This window comes from Balaenoptera acutorostrata, chromosome 20 (assembly GCF_949987535.1).
Source record: "Balaenoptera acutorostrata chromosome 20, mBalAcu1.1, whole genome shotgun sequence".
In the NCBI taxonomy this organism is placed as follows: Eukaryota; Metazoa; Chordata; class Mammalia; order Artiodactyla; family Balaenopteridae; genus Balaenoptera; species Balaenoptera acutorostrata.
In genome coordinates this window covers 17799217-17821236 of record NC_080083.1, presented here as the reverse complement: position 1 = coordinate 17821236, position 22020 = coordinate 17799217, and the positions used below count along the sequence as shown (strand labels likewise).

At 35.4% G+C, this 22020-nt stretch overlaps 1 protein-coding gene across 6 annotated transcripts in view; it reads right to left on the bottom strand.

The window, feature by feature from the left end:
• Positions 1-22020, bottom strand: part of NF1 (neurofibromin 1) — a 259164-nt gene that overhangs the window by 147466 nt on the left and 89678 nt on the right. For all 6 annotated transcript variants that reach the window (XM_057536868.1, XM_057536866.1, XM_057536867.1 and 3 more), the window contains exons 12-14: positions 18853-18984; positions 9666-9800; positions 6243-6356 (exon numbers count right to left, since the gene is read on the bottom strand). In XM_057536868.1, coding sequence (XP_057392851.1) covers positions 6243-6356; positions 9666-9800; positions 18853-18984 — 381 coding nt within the window. The remainder of the gene's footprint in view (positions 1-6242; positions 6357-9665; positions 9801-18852; positions 18985-22020) is intronic.

Genomic DNA, 22020 nt, shown 5'->3' with positions numbered 1-22020 from the left:
TTCAGTGACAAAGCATTGATGGAACTAATCCAGAAAAAGGGTTCTCACTGTGCAGGCTTTCTAGCTGTACAACCAAAAGAATAGCAACTGGTATCTATCTTTTCCCTTCAAGGCTTGGAAGTTAGAAGCTTTATAAGTAAGGGCAGTTCTGATCATAAACCCAACTGCATTTGCACAAATCCTGGTGCTTGCTTCTCTTCCTTACTAATAAATGTCCTTTGTGGCATTTTTTTCTAGAGTAGGGCACTTTCATCTGCATTATAAACCTGTTCAGGCTTACATTCCTTCTCCTCAATGATTTTCTTAATGGCGTCTGGGAACTCATCTGCTGCCTCTTGGTCAGCAGAAGCTGCTTCTCCTTTACCTTGACATTTTTAAAGCCAAACCTCTTTCTAAAATTATCAAATGATCCTTTGCTGGCATTAAATTCTCCAGCTTTTAGATCCTTCACTTTCCCTTTTGCTTCAAATTGTCAGATAAAGACTTCACTTTTTCTCGAATCATACTGAAGTCAATAGGTATACCTTTCTTATAGCAATCCTGCACCCACATTAAAGCTGCCTTTTCAATACAAGATAAAAAGATATTTCACAAAAAGTGCAAGGTTTCATGCCACCTGGAGTATCTGCAGCAACAGCTTCATGAATTTCCATTCCCCCCTCCAACCAATAGTCCTTACGCTGGATTCATTTATCTTGAAATGGCAGACAACCACAGCTGTCTACAATCTACAGCACGTATCAAACAATTCAACTTCTTGTAATGTCATGACTTCTTTCTGCGTTCATCACTAGTGGCACTTCATATGGGTCACATGGTGTTATTCAAAGTATGTTACTGCACTAAGAATGATGAAAAATACACGAGAACCTCAAGAGATCGCTTTTTACTGATACACAATTTACTGGAGAGATAAACTGCTCATGCAGAGACTATGAGCCTCACATAGCATTTTAAGAGGATACTCATGACACTTGAGCTCACCAAAATAGTAACAAAATGCAGTTATGAAATTATTACAGTAGTACAGTATGTACTAGTTGATTTTATGCAGTTATGATTTAATACTGCATCTGTACATTTGTTTATATTTCTTTTGACTGTGAAAGATGCCATGTACAGTCTGTAAGTGTGTGTGTAAGTTTTGATAAATTTTAACTTTTTATAATAGATTTATAAATGATAATATATGGATAAACAAGGTCTTCTGTATAGCACAGGGAGCTACATTCAATATTCTGTGATTAAAACGTAACAGAAAAGAACATTAAAAAAAAAGAATGTATATATATGTATAACTGAATCACCTTGCTGTACAGTAGAAATTAACACAACATTGTAAATCAACTATATTTCAATTAAAAAAAGTAAAAAAGTGTAATAAAATAAATGACCCAAAAAATGATAATACAGACTGGTATCCATATATATTTTATGTCATGACATACCTTTTTCTTAATTTTTTTGGTATTTCTAGGTTAGTAATTCATCGGCAAGTTTTTTCAAATGGTCGCAAATACTCAAAAGGTTTTCCAACATATTTTTTGAAAATCTGCGTACAACTGGACCTGCACAGTTCAAACCCATGTTGTTCAAGCGTCAACTGTATAGTCATTTGATCTTTCATAAACCTTTTTGTTATCTGCTATCTAGCTTAATTTCAATGTAGTCATAAAAAAAATTGGGGGTAATTTCAATCCTTCAAAATTTGTTGAGACTTGCATTATGCTCAAGATATACTAAATGTTCCACATGTACTTGAAAAGAAAATGCATTTATTGAATGCAGTGCTCTCTAAGTGTCAAATAGGTCAAATCTGATAACCATGTTGTTCAGATCTTCTACCCTTACTATTTGTTTGCTTGCTTATTCTGTCAGATACTGAGAAAAGTATGCTCAAGTATCCCACTATAACTGTATTTGTCTATCTCTCCTTTTACTTTACATGTCTTTATATATTTAGAAATTTTATATTTTTGCTTTATATATTTTAAATCTTTGTTATTAGACTCATATAAAGTTTTATCTTCTGGATGGATTAGAACCTCTGCAATAATGAGATGTCTCTCTTTATCATCCAACATAGGACCACCTAAATACATAAAGCAAATATTAACAGACATAAAGGGAGAAACTGACAATAACATAATAATAGTAGGTGATTTTAACACACCATTTACATCAACGGACAGATCATCCAGACGGAAAACCAATAACGAAACACTGGCCTTAAACAACACATTAGTTGATATCAACTAACAGATATGTAGAAAACATTCCATCCAAAAGCGGCAGAATACACACTCTTTTCCAAGTGTACATAGAACATTCTCCAGGATAGATCACATGTTAGGCCACAAAACAAGTCTCAGTAAACTTAAGAAAACTGAAATCATATCAAGCATCTTTTCCAACCACAACACTATGAGACTAGACACCAACTACAAGAAACAAACTACAAAAAACACAAACATATGGAGGCTAAACAATATGCTACTAAACAACCAATGGGTTACTGAAGAAATCAAAGAGGAAACAAAGATACCTGCAGACAAATGAAAATGAAAACACGACGATCCACGAAAATCTATGAGATGCAGCAAAAGCAGTTCTAAGAGAGAAGATTACCTCAGTTCTAAGAGGAAGCCTAGCACAGGAAATAAGAAAAATCTGAAATAAGCAAGTTAAACTTACACCTAAAGGGACGAGAAAAAGAAGAACAAACAAAACCCAAAGTTAGTAGAAGAAAAATCATAAAGATCAGAGCAGAAGTAAGTGAAACAGAGACTAAAAAAGCAATAGAAAAGATCAATGAAACTAAGAGCAGTTCTTTGAAAAGATAAACAAAATTGATAAACCTTTAGCCAGCCTCATCAAGAAAAAAACGGGAGAGGGCCTAAAAGAATAAAATCAGAAATGAAAAAGGAAAAGTTACAACTGATACCACAGAAATACAAATGATCATAAGAGATTACTATGAACAATTATATGCCAATAAAATGGACACCTGAGAAAAAAACAAATCCCTAGAAATGTAGTCTCCAAGACTAAATCAAGAAGATATAGAAAATATGAACAGACCAATTACCAGTAATGAAACTGAATCAAAATAAAAAAAATTCTCAACAAACAAAAGTTCAGGACCAGATGGCTTCACAGGTGAATTTTACCATTTAGTGAAGAGTTAACACCTATCCTTCTCAAACTATTGCAAAACATTGCACAGGAAGGAATGCTTCCTCACTCATTCTACGAGGTCACCATCACCCTGATACCAAAATGAGACAAAGCTATGACAAAAAAGAAAATTACAGGCCAATATCATTGGTGAACACAGATGTAAAAATTCTCAACCAAATATTAGCAAAATGAATTCAACAATACATTAAAAGATCACAGGGCTTCCCTGGTGGCGCAGTGGTTGAGAATCTGCCTGCCAATGCAGGGGACACGAGTTCGAGCCCTGGTCTGGGAAGATCCCACATGCTGTGGAGCGACTAGGCCCATGAGCCACAATTGCTGAGCCCACACGTCTGGAGCCTGTGCTCCGCAAGAAGAGAGGCCACGATAGTGAGAGGCCCGTGCACCGCGATGAAGAGTGGCCCCTGCTCGCCGCAACTAGAGAAAGCCCTCGCACAGAAATGAAGACCCAACACAGCCATAAATAAATAATTAAAAGAAAAAAAAAAAAAAGATCACACACCATGATCAAATGGGATTTATCCCAAGGATGCAAGAATGTTTTTTTTATATCCACAAATCAATCAATGTAATACACGCCACATTAACAAAACTGAAGAATAAAAATTATATGATCATCTCAATAGATGCAGAAAAGGCTTTTGATAAAATTCAACATCCATTTATGATAATAACTCTCAGGAAAGTGGGCACAGAAGGAGCATACCTCGACATAATAAAGGCCATATGCAACAAACCCACAGCTAACATCATACTCGATGGTGAAAAGCTGAAAGCATTTACTTGTAAGATCAGGAACAAGACAAGGATGTCCACTCTTGCCACTTTTATTTGACATAGTTTTGGAAATCCTAGCCACAGCAATCAGAGAAGAAAAAGAACTAAAAGAAATCCAAATTGGAAAGGAAGAAGTAAAACTGTCACTGTTTGCAGATGACGTGACGCTATACATAGAAAATCCTAAAGACACTACCAAAAAACTATTAGAGCTCATCAATGAATTCAGTAAAGTTGCAGGATGCAAAATTAATATACAGAAATCTGTTGCATGTCTATACACTAAATACGAACTATCAGAATGAGAAATTAAGGAAACAATTCCCATTTACCATTGCATCAAAAAAATAAAATAAAATAAAATACCCTGGAATAAACCTACTTAAGGAGGCAAAAGACCTATACTCTGAAAACTATAAGACACTGATCAAAGAAACTGAAGACAACACACAGATGGAAAGATACACCGTGTTCTTGGATTGGAAGAATCAATACTGTTAAAATGACCATACTGGCCTTCCCTGGTGGCGCAGTGGTTAAGAATCCGCCTGCCAATGCAGGGGACATAGGTTCGAGCCCTGGTCCAGGAAGACCCCACATGCTGGGGAGCAACTAAGCCCGTGCACCACAACTACTGAGCCTGCGCTCTAGAGCCCGTGAGCCACAACTACTGAGCCCATGTGCCACAACTACCGAAGCCCGTGTGCCTAGAGCCCGTGCTCCGCAACAAGAAAAGCCACCACAATGAGAAGCCCGGGCACCGCAATGAAGAGTAGCCCCAGCTCGCCGCAACTAGAGAAAAGCCCGCGCGCAGCAACGAAGACCCAATGCAGCCAAAAATAAGTTAATTAATTAATTAAAAAAAAAAAACAATGGAAGAAAATAAGTGGTGCTGGGAAAACTGGACAGCTACATGTCAAAGAATGAAATTAGAACACTCTCTAACACCATATACAAAAATAAACTCAAAATGGATTAAAGACCTAAATATATAAGGCCAGAAACCATAAATCTTCTAGAGGAAAACATAAGCAGAACACTCTTTGATATAAATGGTAGCAGTATTTTTTTAGATCTGTCTCCTAAAGCAAAGGAAATAAAAGCAAAAATAAACAAATGGGACCTAATTAAACTTAAAAGCTTTTGCACAACAAAGGAAACCATTGACAAAATGCAAAAACAGCCTACTGAATGGGAGAAAATATTTGCAAACTATATGACTGATAAGAGATTAATATTCAACATATATAAACAGCTCATACAACACAACGTCAAAAAAACAAACAACCCGATTTTAAAAATGGGCAAAAGAACTGAATACATATTTTTCCAAAGAAACATACAGATGGCCAACAGGCATATGAAAAGATACTCAATATCAGTAATCATCAGGGAAATGCAAATCAAAACCACAGTGAGATATCACCTCACATCTGTCAGAATGAACCAAAAGAACACAAATAACAAATGTTGATGAGGATATGGAGAAAAGGGATCCCTTATACATTGTTGGTGGGGATGTAAACTCGTGCAGCCACTGTGGAAAACAGTTTTTTTCTCAAAAAATTAAAAATAGAACTACCATATGACCAGCAATTCCACTCCTGGGTACATATCGGAAAGAAAAAAAATACTAATTAGAAAAGATACATACACCCCAATGTTTATAGTAGCATAACTTACAACTGCCAAGATATGGAAACAACCTAAGTGTCCATTCATCCAACAGATGAATAGATAAAGAAGATGTGGTAATGAATACATATACATACAACAGAATACTACTCAGCCATAAAAAGGAAAGAAATTTTGCCATTTGCAGCAACATGGATGGACTTAGCAGGCATTATGCTAAGTGAAATAAGTCAGACAGAGAAAGACAAATACTTTATGATATCACTTATATGTGGAATCTAAAAAATCCAACAAACTAGTCAATATAACAAAAAAGAAGCAGACTCACAGATACAGAGCCCAAACTAGTGGTTACCAATGGGAGGGAGTTTGGGGGGCAGGCAATACAGGGGCTGGGGAGTGGAAGGTACAAACTATTGGGTGTAAGATAGGCTCAAGAATGTATTGCACAACATGGGGAATATAGGTAATATTTTGTAGTAAATGGAAAGTAACCTTTAAAAATTGGATAAAAAAAATTTTAAACAAAATTAAAATTAAAGAAAAAATTTAAAAGGAATAGATTAAAAAAAGGAATGTACGTAGTTACAACTTTACCTTCAAGAGCCTAGAATTCATTTTCCCCTTACCTCCATTGCTTCCTGAGCAATCTCTGGCATGTGTGACTGAGGAACCAGTTGGACGAGCCCTGTAATTAATTCTGCGGTACTGCCTTGAGTTTCAGGCCCCTGTTTTCTTGGATTCTGCAAAGAAAAAAGCAAATTTCAATTAAAAAAAAAAAATCGCTGGACACAGGTTGAAGGGTGGAGGGAATGGAGGCTGACTGCTAATGGGTTCTAGGTTTATTTTTGAGGTGATGAAAATGTTCTAGATGTTCTAGAACTAGATAGTGGTGATGGCTACACAGCCTTGTAAATATACCAAAACCAGTGAATTGTATACTTTAAACAGGTAAAAACTTCATGGTATGTGAATTTTACCTCAAAAATAATAATAATTGTGGGATTTAAAAAAAAAAATCAAAACTGCTTTTGTTAAGAATTCTCTTAATCTACATCTATACTTGTTCATTAATGTGAATAATATCCAGAGAAAATCCTAATTAAAAGAAAACAAAAACTAGGTATTAGCTTTTTAGTTAAGAAATTACATCAATAATGGAAGTAAATAATTTTTTTTCAGCAGCACTACATTGGCTAAATAATATACCTCTGATTTGGAACTTCTGGTTTGGGATCTTAAAATTGTTGTGATGAAAGGCAGAGAATGTGCATGCTTGATGAGGACTACACGATTATCCTGTGTAGCCCTCTTTTCCAGTACAAGGACCTACCCAAATCCACACAGGGCTAGAATCCACACCTCCAGATACCCATACTTCAGGCTTTTTCATTGTGGAAAGACATTGTATACAAAACAAAGCGGTATATAAATGTGAGTGTCTACCTACTTAAAGAGACTAAAATGCTTCCTGTAACTTGGAAGAATCTATTTACAGTTCAAGCATATATGGTTCATTTAAGTGAGGCCAATACAATTAGTGCCCGTATTTTATTTTGTTAACTACACACTCTTTCCCATTACAACAATTAAGGTAAGCCCTTACCCCAGTGTATCTATAATTCAAAAACTGTTTGCCTATTTTTCTGACATTTGTATTCATTCATTAATAACCCAATAACATTTACTGAACACCAAAGACACAACAAGTAAAAAAGACATGTTTCCTACCCTCTTGGAACATGTAGTCTGGTGGGAAAGACAAACATCAATAAAATAATTAGATCAACAAGTTTAAATTGCAAATGAGAAAGAACCATGAAGTTACATGCTGCTATGAGCACCTGTAACAGGGAAATGCGGTATAGGCAGGGATGCTTCCTTAGGGCAGTGATAACAGCTCAGAACTAGGAATTACTATGTCAAGAGGATAGGGAAGCATTCTGTAGGCAGAGGAACTGCAAGTGCATGGATAAGCATGAAGGAATGTAGTAAGAGGGAGTGAAAGGCCGTCATGACTAGAGTAAAAAAGACAAATATAATGCTAGATGTTGCAGAGATGGTAGGTGGGAGTCAAACGCTGCAAAACCATGTAGGTCTATTTGGAGTTTGCTTTATTCCCAAAGCAACCTCAACTAAAAGGTTTTAAGCTGGGCAGGAAGCATAAGATTTGTTTTTTGAAGATATCACTGTAACTTCAGTGCAGAGAAATGATTAAAAGCAACAGATGATGCAAGCTGAGCAATTAGGAGGCTTGAAAAATTGAGAGTAGTATGAATTAGGATAGAGAGGTAGAGATAGAAGACAATAAAATCACATTACTTTAAAAAACCATGACTGAAATCACTTAATAGTTATTCCTATATTTATCCTATTTACTAAGATTTAGATTTTTATAGGTAAAATATAAAATAAATATTTACAATGAATCTTTCACTATTTTAACTTACCTTTGATTACTCTGAGAAAAGTTGTTTAACCACTAGATGGCAGCAAAGAAAATAATTTCTATTTTAAATGCTCTTTTTCTGCTTGCTAAATTTTAAACGTGGAAAACAGCACTTTTTGCTTAAATTCTTGTTCCTTGACAATAAAATATTTAACACAAAAGGCACTGGTGACTTTGATGTATTCTCTGATTCTGAATTATAGCTATGCAAACAGAGTGGTGCTAATATATGACAATGAAGGGAAAAAGTTATTTCATTCCGTTTATAAAGTCTTAATGATAGATTTTAGGACTTTTTCCACACCAAAGTTGTAACAATTTATTCTATTAGACTCCCAAATTTGGATGGGCTTTTCAAAGAGCTCAAAACAACATAGGCCTTTTTTTTTGGGGGGGGGGGGCGGTCACTAATCCTTTTGGGAATTCTTTCTCTCTCTCATCTCTTTTCTCTCCAGAAAAAATATTTACATAAATACTTTTTTTAATTCAGAGGACTCAAAGAACTCTTGAAACTATGGACATCAAGTTATGAACTCCTATAGTATAGTAATTTGAAAAATATACCATCAAAATTAAAAGTACCCTTAGCACTTAGAAAGCCTGTTGCTGAACAAACCAATAGGAAATTTTTCTGGATGTTGCGCTCCAAGGACTGAAGAAATTCCACAGGAGTTAAATATGTTATCCTATGAGCTTCATGATATATTTCTGTTATGTTTGGGGCATTAATAATATTAGTGTTAATGTTAACTGTATTTTATTAATAGTAATAATACGTAACATTTATTTAGTGCTCATTATGCATTTATTTTGCATTGTTCCTAAAAGCATGACATGTACTATCTCAGTCTGCTTAACAAGCTAAGGTAGGAACTATTATTATCATCACAATATTTCAGATAAGAAAACTAGACACAGAGAGGTTAAGTCACCCAAATCACATAGCTAATATGTCTCCAGAACCCACGTTTTTCATCCTTTCATATAACTGTCACTCATTTTCACTTGTTAGTTCCTAATTATCTTGTGTACTACAGTGATGCTTTCAGGAATCTAATACCATCTGAGGCTGTTAAGAGCAGAGTTACCACAATAACTGAGTGCTAACCATACCCATTTTTAACTCCTTTTCCTCCCAATACAGTATACACAGGCAAAGCCAGTGATATTAAAAGGCTGATGACAGGAAGAAAGGGGGATGGAAAAACTCAATTTTTTGGCAATAGCAATTGGAGACTTAAAAAACCAACTGTGTAGATATAGGAAGCACTCAATTTATGGTTGCTTCATTACATCTAAACCCCATTCCAGGATTATGCCCTGAATAATATATAATCTGGTAGCCGGGTATGGACAGAAGATCTCACCAAAGTATGTTAGTTTAATGATAAGAAAAATTAAGACAAAAGGTTAAGAAATCTGATCTAATTATATTAGTATTCTCTGTAAGTTCGTTTTCTTAGGGATCTCTTAGGTTTCATGTATGATCAGGAAGGTCAGTAAGTGTTCTTGAGCTAACAATCACCTTCAAGGTTTTGGCTTTTCAGCTAAACCAAACTAAGTTAGTATGATAATTTCAAGGCATTTTATAAAAAATACTTACACAAAGCAAGAGCTTTGGATCTGCATGAATTAGTTTCACCATGGACAAGAGAAGATACTTATAGCTTCTTGTCTCCAGGTCTGTAGGTTTTTCTTTAAATTTAAGGCTTGTTACTTTTTCTTTAAATGTAAGACTCTAAAAACAAAAACATGACATTCACCTTGTAAGAATCAGACATCAGAATCAGGATAATAGCTATTCAACTTTTTCCAAGTAAATCTATTTATAAAAAGCTTCGAAAAATAAAGGGACATATTTTACACCACCAAATGTGTAGTATTAGTAGAAACATTCAATAGAAAGTATAAGATTAATATAAGTAAGCTTGAAAAGCAAATAAAAATTATTTTTGCAACATTTATATTATTCTTATATAATAAAGTTTAAGTGAAAATCTGCTAAGATACTAAAAGCTTTAATATAAGGTTGACTCCTATGCTAAAAACAATTTTCCAAATGTGAAAATATTAGAGATAAAATATTTATTCTATAGCTCTCACAGATACATACAGTGAGCAACTCATTTAACAAAACATCTCATACAGGTATACACAAATATTTCATAGAATCAATGACGTTATCAACTGTAAGATGCATCATCATTTTATGTACCACAAGGAATGAAAACTCACTGTCAACTGTAAGACATCATACAAATAAGATGAACCCCAATTTCAGAAATGTTAAATAGGTACTTCTTAGAATTGATGAAATATGCTATACAGGCAATCTCTGTATTTAACAGTTTAACTGTAAGATTTTCTTTTTCCTTTAATTGTATTCCATCTCTCTCAAGCTACAGAATGCATGTATTTTGCCTGAAGAACATTGATAAAACAGAGAAAGAATTCTTTGAGAAAAATTAAATCATGGAAAATGTGTTTCAATTACAGAGATACTATGGTAGATGCTGTGTTAATACTATAATTATGGATGTTATTCAACCGGAAATCCAACAATTATACTCTGGATCCAATACCACCTTTCTATCTGTTCTTACAAAACATTTCCCCTTTTCCTTTAAAAGGAAACAAAAATGTATGCTTTTGACATGTATGTTTTTATATGCAAATACACAGATAGGAGAATATCCAGCATCTAAGGACTCATAATAAAAATGTCCTTGTTGGGCTTCCCTGGTGGCGCAGTGGTTGGGAGTCTGCCTGCCAGTGCGGGGGACACGGGTTCGAGCCCTGGTCTGGGAGGACCCCATGTGCCGCGGAGCAGCTAGGCCCGTGAGCCACAATTACTGAGCCTGCGCATCTGGAGCCTGTGCTCCGCAACAAGAGAGGCCACGATAGTGAGAGGCCCGCGCACCGCGATGAAGAGTGGCCCCCACTTGCCACAACTAGAGAAAGCCCTCGCACAGAAACGAAGACCCAACACAAGCCATAAATAAATAAAAAATAAATAAATAAAAAAATTTTTTAAAGTCCTTGTAAAAGGCTGAACTTCAAAGGCAAAAAGTAGAGATACATATCTATAACATACAGCAATTATTGTCAATGTTTACGTGTGAGAAATGCATTTGTTATTATGCCCAAGAACACAGAAGGTTTTTGTCCTCAGTGTGGAAGAAAAACTATCTAATGTACTACAGGAATGTCACTACAGAAAATAAATAGCAAAACTTACAAATACAAGTTGCTTTTATATTTATAATCGCACAACAAACATCTTACCAAATATATTTAATAAATTCTGTTTTTACTGTTTGCTCCCGTTAAACTTCTTTTCATTCTAAGTCGAAGTAACACCGTAGATCAAGGTAAAACTTTCATTAAACAAATTTATTTATTAAAGTGTCACTAAGTGTAACTGTTCTTCCATGATGCAGCCATCGCACAGGAAAACGGAGCAGAGAACAATTAGCAGATATAAAAATTATCTATTTATTAACCATTTCCAAAAAGTAAATAATAGTTTGATTATATCATATCAATCTCAGATAGCAGCATACAAATTTTTTTCCAGCATGGCTGCCTAATACAAAATGTAAAACTTGAAAAATTCTACACCACTCACAATTATTAACTTGAAATAGACTAAAGACTTAAATGACTGGAAACCATAAAACTTCCAGAAGAAAACAGAAAAAAAAAACTCCTTGACATGAGTCTTGGCAATGATTTTTTTGTATATGACACCTAAAGCACAAACAACAAAACAACAAGTGGGGTGTTGTTTTTCAAACTAAAGAGCTTCTGCACAGGAGAAGAAATGATTAACAAAATGAAAAGACAACCTAGGGAATGGAAAAAAATTTGCAAATCATAAATTGATAAGTGGTTAATATCCAAGATACGTAAAGAATTCATGTATCTCAACAGCAAAAACCAAATACTGCAATTTTAAAAGGGGCAAAGGACACAAACATTTTTCCAAAGAAGACATACAAACAGCCAACAGACACATGAAAAGGTACTCAAATCACTAACCATCAGGGAAATGAAAATAAAGCCACAATGAGCTATCACCTCACACCTGTGACAATGACTATCATCAAAAAGACAAAAGATAACAAATGCTGGTGAAGATGTGGAGAAAAGGGAACCCTTGTGCGCTACTGGTGGGATTTAACTGGTACAGCCACTAGGGAAAGCAGTATGGTGGTTCCTCAAAAAATTAAAAATAGAATTACCATAAGATCCAGCAATTCTACTTTTGGGTATTTGTCTAAAGAAAATGAAAACACTATGTCAAAGATATATCTGCATCCCTATGTTCACTGCAGCATTACTTACAATAGCCAAGACATGGAAACAAGTGTCATGAAACTGTGGTACACACACACACACACACACACACACACACACACACATAATGGATTATTATTCAACCATAAAAAAGAAGGAAATCCTGCCATTTGGACAACATAAGTGGACCTGGAGGGCATTATGCTAAGTGAAATGAGTCAGACTGAGAAAGACAAATACTGTATGATCTCACTTATATGTGGTATCTTAAAAACAAAACAAAACAGAAAACAAACTCATAGAAAAAGAGCTCAGATTTCTGGTTACCAGACACAGGGAGTAGAGGTTGGGAGAACTGGATGAAAATGGTCAAAAGGTACAAACTTTCAGTTATAAGGTAAATAAGTACTGGGGATGTACAACATGATGACTACAGTTAACACTCATGTATGGAAAGTTAAGAAAGTAGATCCTGAGTTTCCATCACAAGGAAAAAGCCTTTTTTTCTTTTTTTTTTCGTATGTGTATGAAATGATGGATGTTAACTAAACATACTGTGGTAATCATTTCACAGTATATGAAACTTAAGTTATTATGCAGTACATCTTAAACTCATAGAGTGCTGTGGGTCAATTATATCTCAATAAAACCGGGGGAAAATTCATAGAGTGCTGTGGGTCAATTATATCTCAATAAAACTGGGGGAAAAGACTTGAAAAATTTGAATAAATTTTTCAATTCAAATACCTTTTAATTAGTGACCATTAGTGGGTTACATAAAGTAAGAAATAACATGCTAAAGAAGAAAGACATTTCTTGGCTAGAAATGTAAGAAAAATAAACCACCCATTAGTTTATTAATTAATCTTCCACATTGCAAATAATAGTAGGAATCCAACTTGGTATATACACACTGGCCAAAGAGGAGAGGCAGTCACGCCCAGGAAAAAATTCATGAATCAGAGTACTCAGGTGCTTACAAAGGGCCAAAACCATCTGTTAAGTTAATTAAGGCCATGACTGAATTATAGGCATGTAAGAAGCATATGCTGAGCCAGGATCCCCTTTAAGAAGGAAAATTTTCGTGCAGAATTTACACATATTATTAACAGGCTATCTTATTTTTAAAACATAAATGATTAGTGCTGAGATAAATATCTCAAATTTTAAAAAATACTACAAAAGTACAAAATGGAGAAGCTATGGCTCAATGTTCATCTGAAAAAGGCTAAAGAGTTTAAATGATTAAAAGCGTAATCTAAACTAATGCAATCTCTGACTGTATTAGTAGAAACATCATACGCAGACACAGCAGGTTAACAGTTTTCATCAATTATTATACCACATCTAGAACACTAAACTCAGAGCTTCATATATCATTTTCATTGAAAAAAAGCAATGAAGATTCTTTCCAGAAGAGAAGCATACCAGATGGAGGAGGGTTTTGAAAGCAGGTCAAGTAAGAAATTCAACAAATATGTACTAGATGCCTATGACATGCCAGATACTGTTCTAGGGACCAGGATCTGGGTGCTGGACAAGCCAGACAAGGCTCCTGCTTTCATCAAGCTACAACAAGGGTAGGGGAAGACAGCTGAAGAACTGGAAAGACACTGCACTGAATGTTGACTATTTACTAACCATGTGATGACATGTCATTCATTTAACAGTACTTGTGCCTCAGTTTCCTTAGCTGTAAAAACAGAGGAAACAAAGCGCATACCTACACACACTTTTGAAGAACCCTTAGCAGTACAGTATAACTTTATTCAAATATCTGCAGTGCTGTCTTTGTGTGCGTGTGCATGTGTATGGATCTTGTTTTCTTTATTTGATCTCCTGTGCCACTTCTTTTTTTTTTTTTAATTGGAGTATAGTTGCTTTATAATACTGTGTTAGTTTATACTGTACAGCAAAGTGAATCAGCTATACATATACATATATCCCCTCTTTTTTGGAGTTCCTTCTCATTTAGGTCACCACAGAGCACTGAGTAGAGTTCCCTGTGCTATACAGTAGGTTCTCATTAGTTATCTATTTTATACATAGTATCGATAGTGTATATATGTCAATCCCAACCTCCCAATTAATCCCACCCCCCCTGCAGTGCTGTCTTATGGAAGAATCAGAAGGGTTCTATAGAGCTCCAGAAAAAGAGAGAGGATCATGATAGCTGGGAGTGATAGGGACATGAGTTGATCTTGGTTGGAGAAAAATTTTTAAATACTTGGCTCTTTACAGAAAGAAATTTATCCATATCCAAAATACAGAGTAGTTGTAAAGCCTAGAAACACATATTATTTTAACTTGACACAATGAACTCCTGGATTACTTCTGCAGCAAACTGAAAGCTAAGGTTTATCAGAGCCACAAATTATCTGAGGCAATGCAAATAAGGACAACCCACTGAACATATCATGTCATACAGTGGTTCTCAACTGGGGGCAATTTTGTTCCCCAGGGAATATCTGAAAAATGTCTATAGACATTTTTGTTTTTCATGACTGGCTGGGGGGCAAGAGATGCTACTGGTGTCTAGTCGGTAGACGCTAAAGATGCTGTTAAGCATCCCACAATGCACAGGACAGTCCCCTACAACAAATTAACCATGCCAAAATGTCAGTAGTGCCAAAGTTGGGAAAACCTGATGTAAAGTATCTCTAAACCATTCATTATGTATATTTAACTGTTTCCAGACTTTATGGGCACTGTAGTTGGCTCTTCATTAGAAGTTTTCAAGCAAAACCTACAAGACTGGCATCTCTGTGTCTGTTTAGCTCATCATGCTTCCCTGGCATTAACAATGTGTTTGGCAGCTAGTGCAAATTCGATACTTCCTATATTTGTTGTCAGACTGTTCACTCACCAGGCTTAAGAGGGGTAAGATTCACCTTAAGGATCATCCAAATTGAAGCATTTTCTTATCCTAAAAAATTATTTCATAGTAGATTTGATGATTATTTTCCCTGATAAGAGTATCAGCCAGAGCTTGGATGGGAGGGGAGTTTGGGGGAGAATGGATACATGTATATGTATGGCTGAGTTGCTTTGTTGTACACCTGAAACTATCACAACATTGTCAATCAGCTATACTCCCATATAAAATAAAAAGTTAAAAAAAAAAAAAAAAGAGTATCAGCCAGGAAGCTGTCCCTTGGCCATTATGTACAAATACACATACATATAAAATTTCACAGACTTCCCTGGTGGCACAGTTGTTAAGAATCCACCTGCTGGGCTTCCCTGGTGGCACAGTGGTTAAGAATCTGCCTGCCAATGCAGGGGACATAGGTTCGAGCCCTGGCCCGGGAAGATCCCACATGCCGTGGAGCAACTAAGCCCATGCACCACAACTACTGAGCCTGAGTTCTAGAGCCCGCAAACCACAACTACTGAGCCCACATGCCACAACTACTGAAGCCTGTGCGCCTAGAGCCCAGGCTGTGCAACAAGAGAAGCCACTGCAATGAGAAGCACACCCACTGCAACGAAGAGTAGCCCCCACTCACAGCAACTAGAGAAAGGCCGCGCACAGCAACGAAGACCCAACACAGCCAAAAATTAATTAATTAATTAATTAATTAATTTAAAAAAAAAAGAATCTGCCTGTCAATGCAGGGGACACGGGTTCAATCCCTGGTCCAGGAAGATCTCACATGCCGCGGAGCAACTAAGCCCGTGAGCCACAACTACTGAGCCCACACGCCTAGAGCCCGTGCTCCACAACAGGAGAAGCCACCGCAAAGAGAAGCCCGCACACCACAACGAAGAGTAGCTCCCACTTGCCACAACTAGAGAAAGCCTGCGCGCAGCAACGAAGACCCAATGCAACCATAAATAAATAGATTTATTAAAACAAAAAATGCCTTAAAAAAATTTCACACACATGTATACATATAAATACACAGATATAAACAGCTTAAGAAAGATTTTTGAAAACTATATATATACTTATACTTTCAGAGAATAATTAGAAATAAAAACTAAATTCTTATCACAGGTGTCCTGGGACCAAAGTAAGTCTAGTTATGGCTTTTATGAAATACTTATCATAAATAGTGTGTATAGTATGTAGCTCCTAGAATCAGCTAATAACTAGGGCTAAGAAGTAAAATAACTTCTAAATGCAGGGAACATTTTCAGACTACCAATAAAGTTTTGTTTTTGTTCAAAAAAATAATTTAGCTTCATTTTCTTTCATTTTTCTTACAGACAGCTGGTAAACTAGACACTGAAGTCAAACTGGAAATGAATATCAACTTTCCACCAATTCCTGTTACTGGTGGCCATTAATTTTCTACTGAAAGAGGCAGAAAACTTAAAACAAAAGTCAAAGCTCTGGGACTTCCCTGGTGGCGCAGTGGTTAAGAATCCACCTGCCAACGCAGGGGACACGGGTTCGAGCCCTGGTACGGGAAGATCCCACATGCCGCAGAGCAACTAAGCCCATGCACCACAACTACTCTGAGTCTGCACTCTAGAGCCTGCAAGCCACAACTACTGAGCCCACCTGCCACAACTACTGAAGCCCGCGCACCTAGAGCCCATACTCCGCAACAAGAGAAGCCACCGCAATGAGAAGCCCGCGCACCGCAACAAAGAGTAGCCCCCGCTCTCCACAACTAGAGAAAGCCCGTGCGCAGCAACGAAGACCCAACACAGCCAATCAATAAATAAATAAAATAAAATAAAATAAAATAAAAAAGTCAAAGTTCTAACTTCCCAGAGGATATTTGGAATGAATAAATAGGTCAATAAATAATTTTTAAACAGTTGAAGTCATTTTCTAAAACTTTTTAAAAATGAATGTCAAGTTAATAACATTTAAGTAGCTATTATTTATGTTTATCTCCAATTAATTTATACTTGGATTGAAATTTTCATTTTTTTAAAAAATTAAGTACTTGGCATTACAAAAACTAAAGATAACTTTGCATTTTATTTACTAAAACATGACTGCCATGCTCTTTTGGCTATAATTTTTTGGGGTAAATAATCCCAAAATATATGGTGTAGCAAACTTCTCTATTTGAACATCAAAGATAAACAATCCTCAGAAACAATGGCTGACAACTGGATCAGAGTGAACTAGAACTGTATAAAACCAAAATATTTTACTGACTGAGGGAACTTGGAAAAAGAGATGTATGCCAGGAAGAAAGCTGTTTAAATTATCTTTTTAAGTGTGAAGTGGCTAATTTACTATTAAAACCAATAGGTGACAACATGCCACATTTTCATGTGAAATGACATGATATGACTATAATGTTAACTATACACAGAAAAGTCAAAGGAACCAAGGACTTTTCTGAGGTAGTTACAATGGTCATACATACAGCCACAGAAGCCCACTGCCATGCAAAACAGTGACTGGTTGGCATCTGATCATATGAGCGACAGCAGCCAAAAAGAATAGAAAATAAGAAGCAGGGCTTCCCTGGTGGCGCAGTGGTTGAGAATCTGCCTGCCAATGCAGGGGACACGGGTTCGAGCCCTGGTCTGGGAAGATCCCACATGCCGCGGAGCAACTGGGCCCGTGAGCCACAACTACTGAGCCTGCACGTCTGGAGCCTGTTCGCAACAACAGAGGCCGCGATAGTGAGAGGCCCGTGCACCTCGATGAAGAGTGGCCCCCGCTCGCCACAACTAGAGAAAGCCCTCGCACAGAAACGAAGACCCAACACAGCAAAAATAAATAAATAAATAAATTTATAAAGTTCCTACCAAAATTCTTAAAAAAAAAAAAAAGAAAATAAGAAGCAGAAGACAAAGCACTACCAATCAATGTCAAGAGTTGCCATGTATAATACTCCTGCTGTACATGAATACCAAGAAATGACTTCTACCATCTTCTAATTGTCTTTTTAAATTGGTTCTATATGAGCCAAATTAAGAGTATTAATCTGTGAGAATGCTTATTTGAAAATATCTACTTTTATTAAGTTTAAACAAAGTCAAACTTTAATATCAAAGTGCCTATCATTTTAAATGTTCAAAGCATGTTTAATGAAATATGAAATATTATTTTGAATATAAACTTTAAATTTTATTTGTAATTTCCTGTGTGTAATATTCAGCATCCAATGGGCAAAACTGTGCATTAGTAGGAACATTCACTCTAACCCAGGAGTCAGCTTCCCTTACTCACCCCCAAAAGATGAGGAGCTAATCAAAATATTTTGATTCATAAGGAAAAATTAAAGGAAAAAGAAACTAAGAAAAGAAAGAAAAAGTGATATTCATTAAGATTTTAACAGCATTTTGTTAGAAAATATCTCTAAGAAAAGTAAGTTAAACTCACTGAAATAGTGGAAAACATACATCATTAACTAGTATTGCAACAATATTGCAGTATTCAACATACCACAATACTTACTGAAAAGAAAGGTCTCATTTGATTTTCTAGAAAAATCAAAACAGCAAGAATGGGATAAAGACACTGAAAACGCAATTGCAAGAAGGTGGAATTCAAAATTCTTGATTAATCTTACCGGTGCCATTCGTATCGCTGGGTGCGCTCCACAACCCTGGATTGCTTTATGAAGTGTTTCACCAAACATATTTCGAAGTTCAACTGAGTGACAATATACGGCATCAATCTTAGGCCACCAATCCAATGCAGACTGGAGAAAAACAGAGACCATAAGAAAGGAAAAGTCCAAATTTGCATGAGTTATATGCTCTGGTAATCACTGTAGTTTTATGGTTTATCACTTTGTGAGAAACTTCCTAAGACCATGCAAACACACACTATGATTTCCAAAGTCTTCAAGTAATGTCTTTAATTCAAACACCAAACCATACATCTATTTTAAAATATCATAATGAACATGAAACAAATCGCTCACTACATAAGCGTGAGCATTTGAGACTGTCTTTTCTCACTGATAATCTAGTGAATCTGAAAAACAAAGTTTTTAGAGAGCTAATTCTGTAGGCAATCTTTTTCTTTTTTATAAGTTTAATGTTTTACACATTTCAGAAACATATGCATATATAGTATATATTTTCCCAAGGCAAGAATGCTATTATCAGTTTTAAAAGAGATTAGTGGTTCAACACAGTGTTGAAGGAATATGTGATAAACCATTACTTATATGCCTACAGACAAACAACAATGATAATTACAACATGAAATTAGTAAATGAGATAAAGCTATTAGTAAACCTATAATCTTAAATTGATATGCAATGATGGCACAATACATGAGAAGACTAATGATCACCACAAAGACAAAATGATCATAGCTAAATATTTTTTAGAAGTAATTATTTTATGTAAATATTTTTCTACAGTTTAACCTGTTTATTTAGCTTTGATTCTAGTTTTTAGTGCCTATTTTTTTTAAATTAATTTATTTATTTAGTTTTGGCTGTGTTGGGTCTTCGTTTCTGTGCGAGGGCTTTCTCTAGTTGCGGCAAGCGGGGGCCAATCTTCATCGCGGTGCACGGGCCTCTCACTATCGCAGCCTCTCTTGTTGCGGAGCACAGGCTCCAGACGCGCAGGCTCAGTAGTTGTGGCTCACGGGCCTAGTTGCTCTGCGGCATGTGGGATCTTCCCAGACCAGGGCTCGAACCCGTGTCCCCTGCACTGGCAGGCAGATTCTCAACCACTGCAACACCAGGGAAGCCCTTTAGTGCCTATTTTATTTGAAAGTGTATCTTTTACTTTTACTTTTAAATGAATTAATTACTATATTATGAAAAATGACAATTATGAAAATCACTAAAACTATTAAGTTTGTCTATCAGTGAATACAAAAATGACTGGATGAATTTTCACTACATATAGAGAGCATGCAAGGAATAGGATGACTTAAAATACAGGCTTCCAATTTATAATACTCCTGCTATAAAAAATACCTGAAAGAACAATTTGAAACACTAGATAAGGGGATGTGATAGCTTCACATCTTATTCCCACGTTCCCTCTAATTTGAAACTAAGCTAATTAAATTCTCAACATTTAATTTTTTTAGCCATAACTCTCAGAATATTTAGAGTAGCATCAGGTTATATTACCTAAACCCCCAATTTTGGATTACAAACTCTATTTACTGGATAGTATACTATAAAACCAATTTATAAAATACAATCAATACTGAACTCCATTTATGAAAAAACTCCTAAGTTATGAGGGAAGAAATACTTTTATTTGGATAGTATGATTGTTTCTATTTTTCTCTCAAACTCTTACTTTATTTACTTCCCAACAAATGATCAAGTTTTATTAGTTTCATTATATAATGAATTCCTTAAATGTTAGTCAATTTGGTCACCTGACTTGCACAGAGCAATCAATACACCTTGATTTCCATATATCTACTAATTTATACAGCTTGTGTTAATCAGCTTAAAGTAACAAAGACTGAATAATCACAAAATGCTTTGAGATAAGGGTCTTCCTCACTCTACTGACCCTATAATATCTTGTCAGAAACTGCTGAACTAAAGACATATGCATCCCATGTAACATCCTATCCAAACTACTATGTCATTTTGATAGCTGTTGGAATTGTATCATGGTACCAGGTATATCCTATTAAATAACTTGATTTTAACTTAAGATTTAGTTATTTTCAAAATTTCTATTTTTCATAATATATAAAATCATTCATTTTAAAGTAAAATTTAAAGATACACTTTCAAGTAAAATAGGCACTAAAACCTAGACATCATGTAGTTGGTAAAAATTTTAGTGTTTCAAGCAGTTATTAAATGTGTCCTTTCTGAAACTAGTCAATTAAGGTAGACTTATTCTTTCTTGTCCTTGAAAATTCTAAGTTCATTGCCAAACAAATGGCAATACTTTCATAATATAAGCAAACCATGTGGCAATTCTTCAAGATTATTTCAATAAATTTCACATGCCTTGGAAATAATTTCTTCAACCAAACCCTCTCAATAGAATGAGATCATCTCATTCTCAATATGTGAACTATCCATAAGTAAACTACAGTAAACTGCCATAAGGAAAAAACAATACTAAGTACTATACCAGCTATAGCATGTTCCACTGATGGGAGAGATATTTGGTTCATATATGTATATATTATTTCTTTAATTGCCCAATTATAACAACATATCTAATCTAACCTAAAGGAAGCGTATAAAGATTAAGCACATAACACAGATCTTTTAACTACAATTGATCTCTTATGGCATTCCGTAATAAAAAAGGTGATGGTACTACACGTACCATTTTAGAAACTGATGAAAGCTTAAATTATAATCAAATTCAAATAGTGACTGGATTTTCAGATTTCTTAAGAAGAAACAGTGGACTCTTTTAGACCTAAACACAGTACTTATGAACTGAATATGAGTATGTTTCACGAAAGCAAAACAAAACTGCAAACATCATTACTGCTTCTACATACACCCCCAAAACCACATCAGTAAAACATTTATCTAATTTGAGAATGTGGTAATTTTAAAAAAATCTGTGAGCTGGCTGAAAAAGCAAGGAAGAAGAAAACTTATGAGGTGTATTGAACCAAGAATCATTTAAAAGGAAATCTTATACTACAAATAAATTTAAGATTAGGAGTCCAAATATCTAAGAAAAATTTTATGTGACTTCAAGACAGAATATTTCCATAATATCTGCATTAAGTGAGATTCTATAATAGTCAATTCCATAAATTTGCATATTTACTT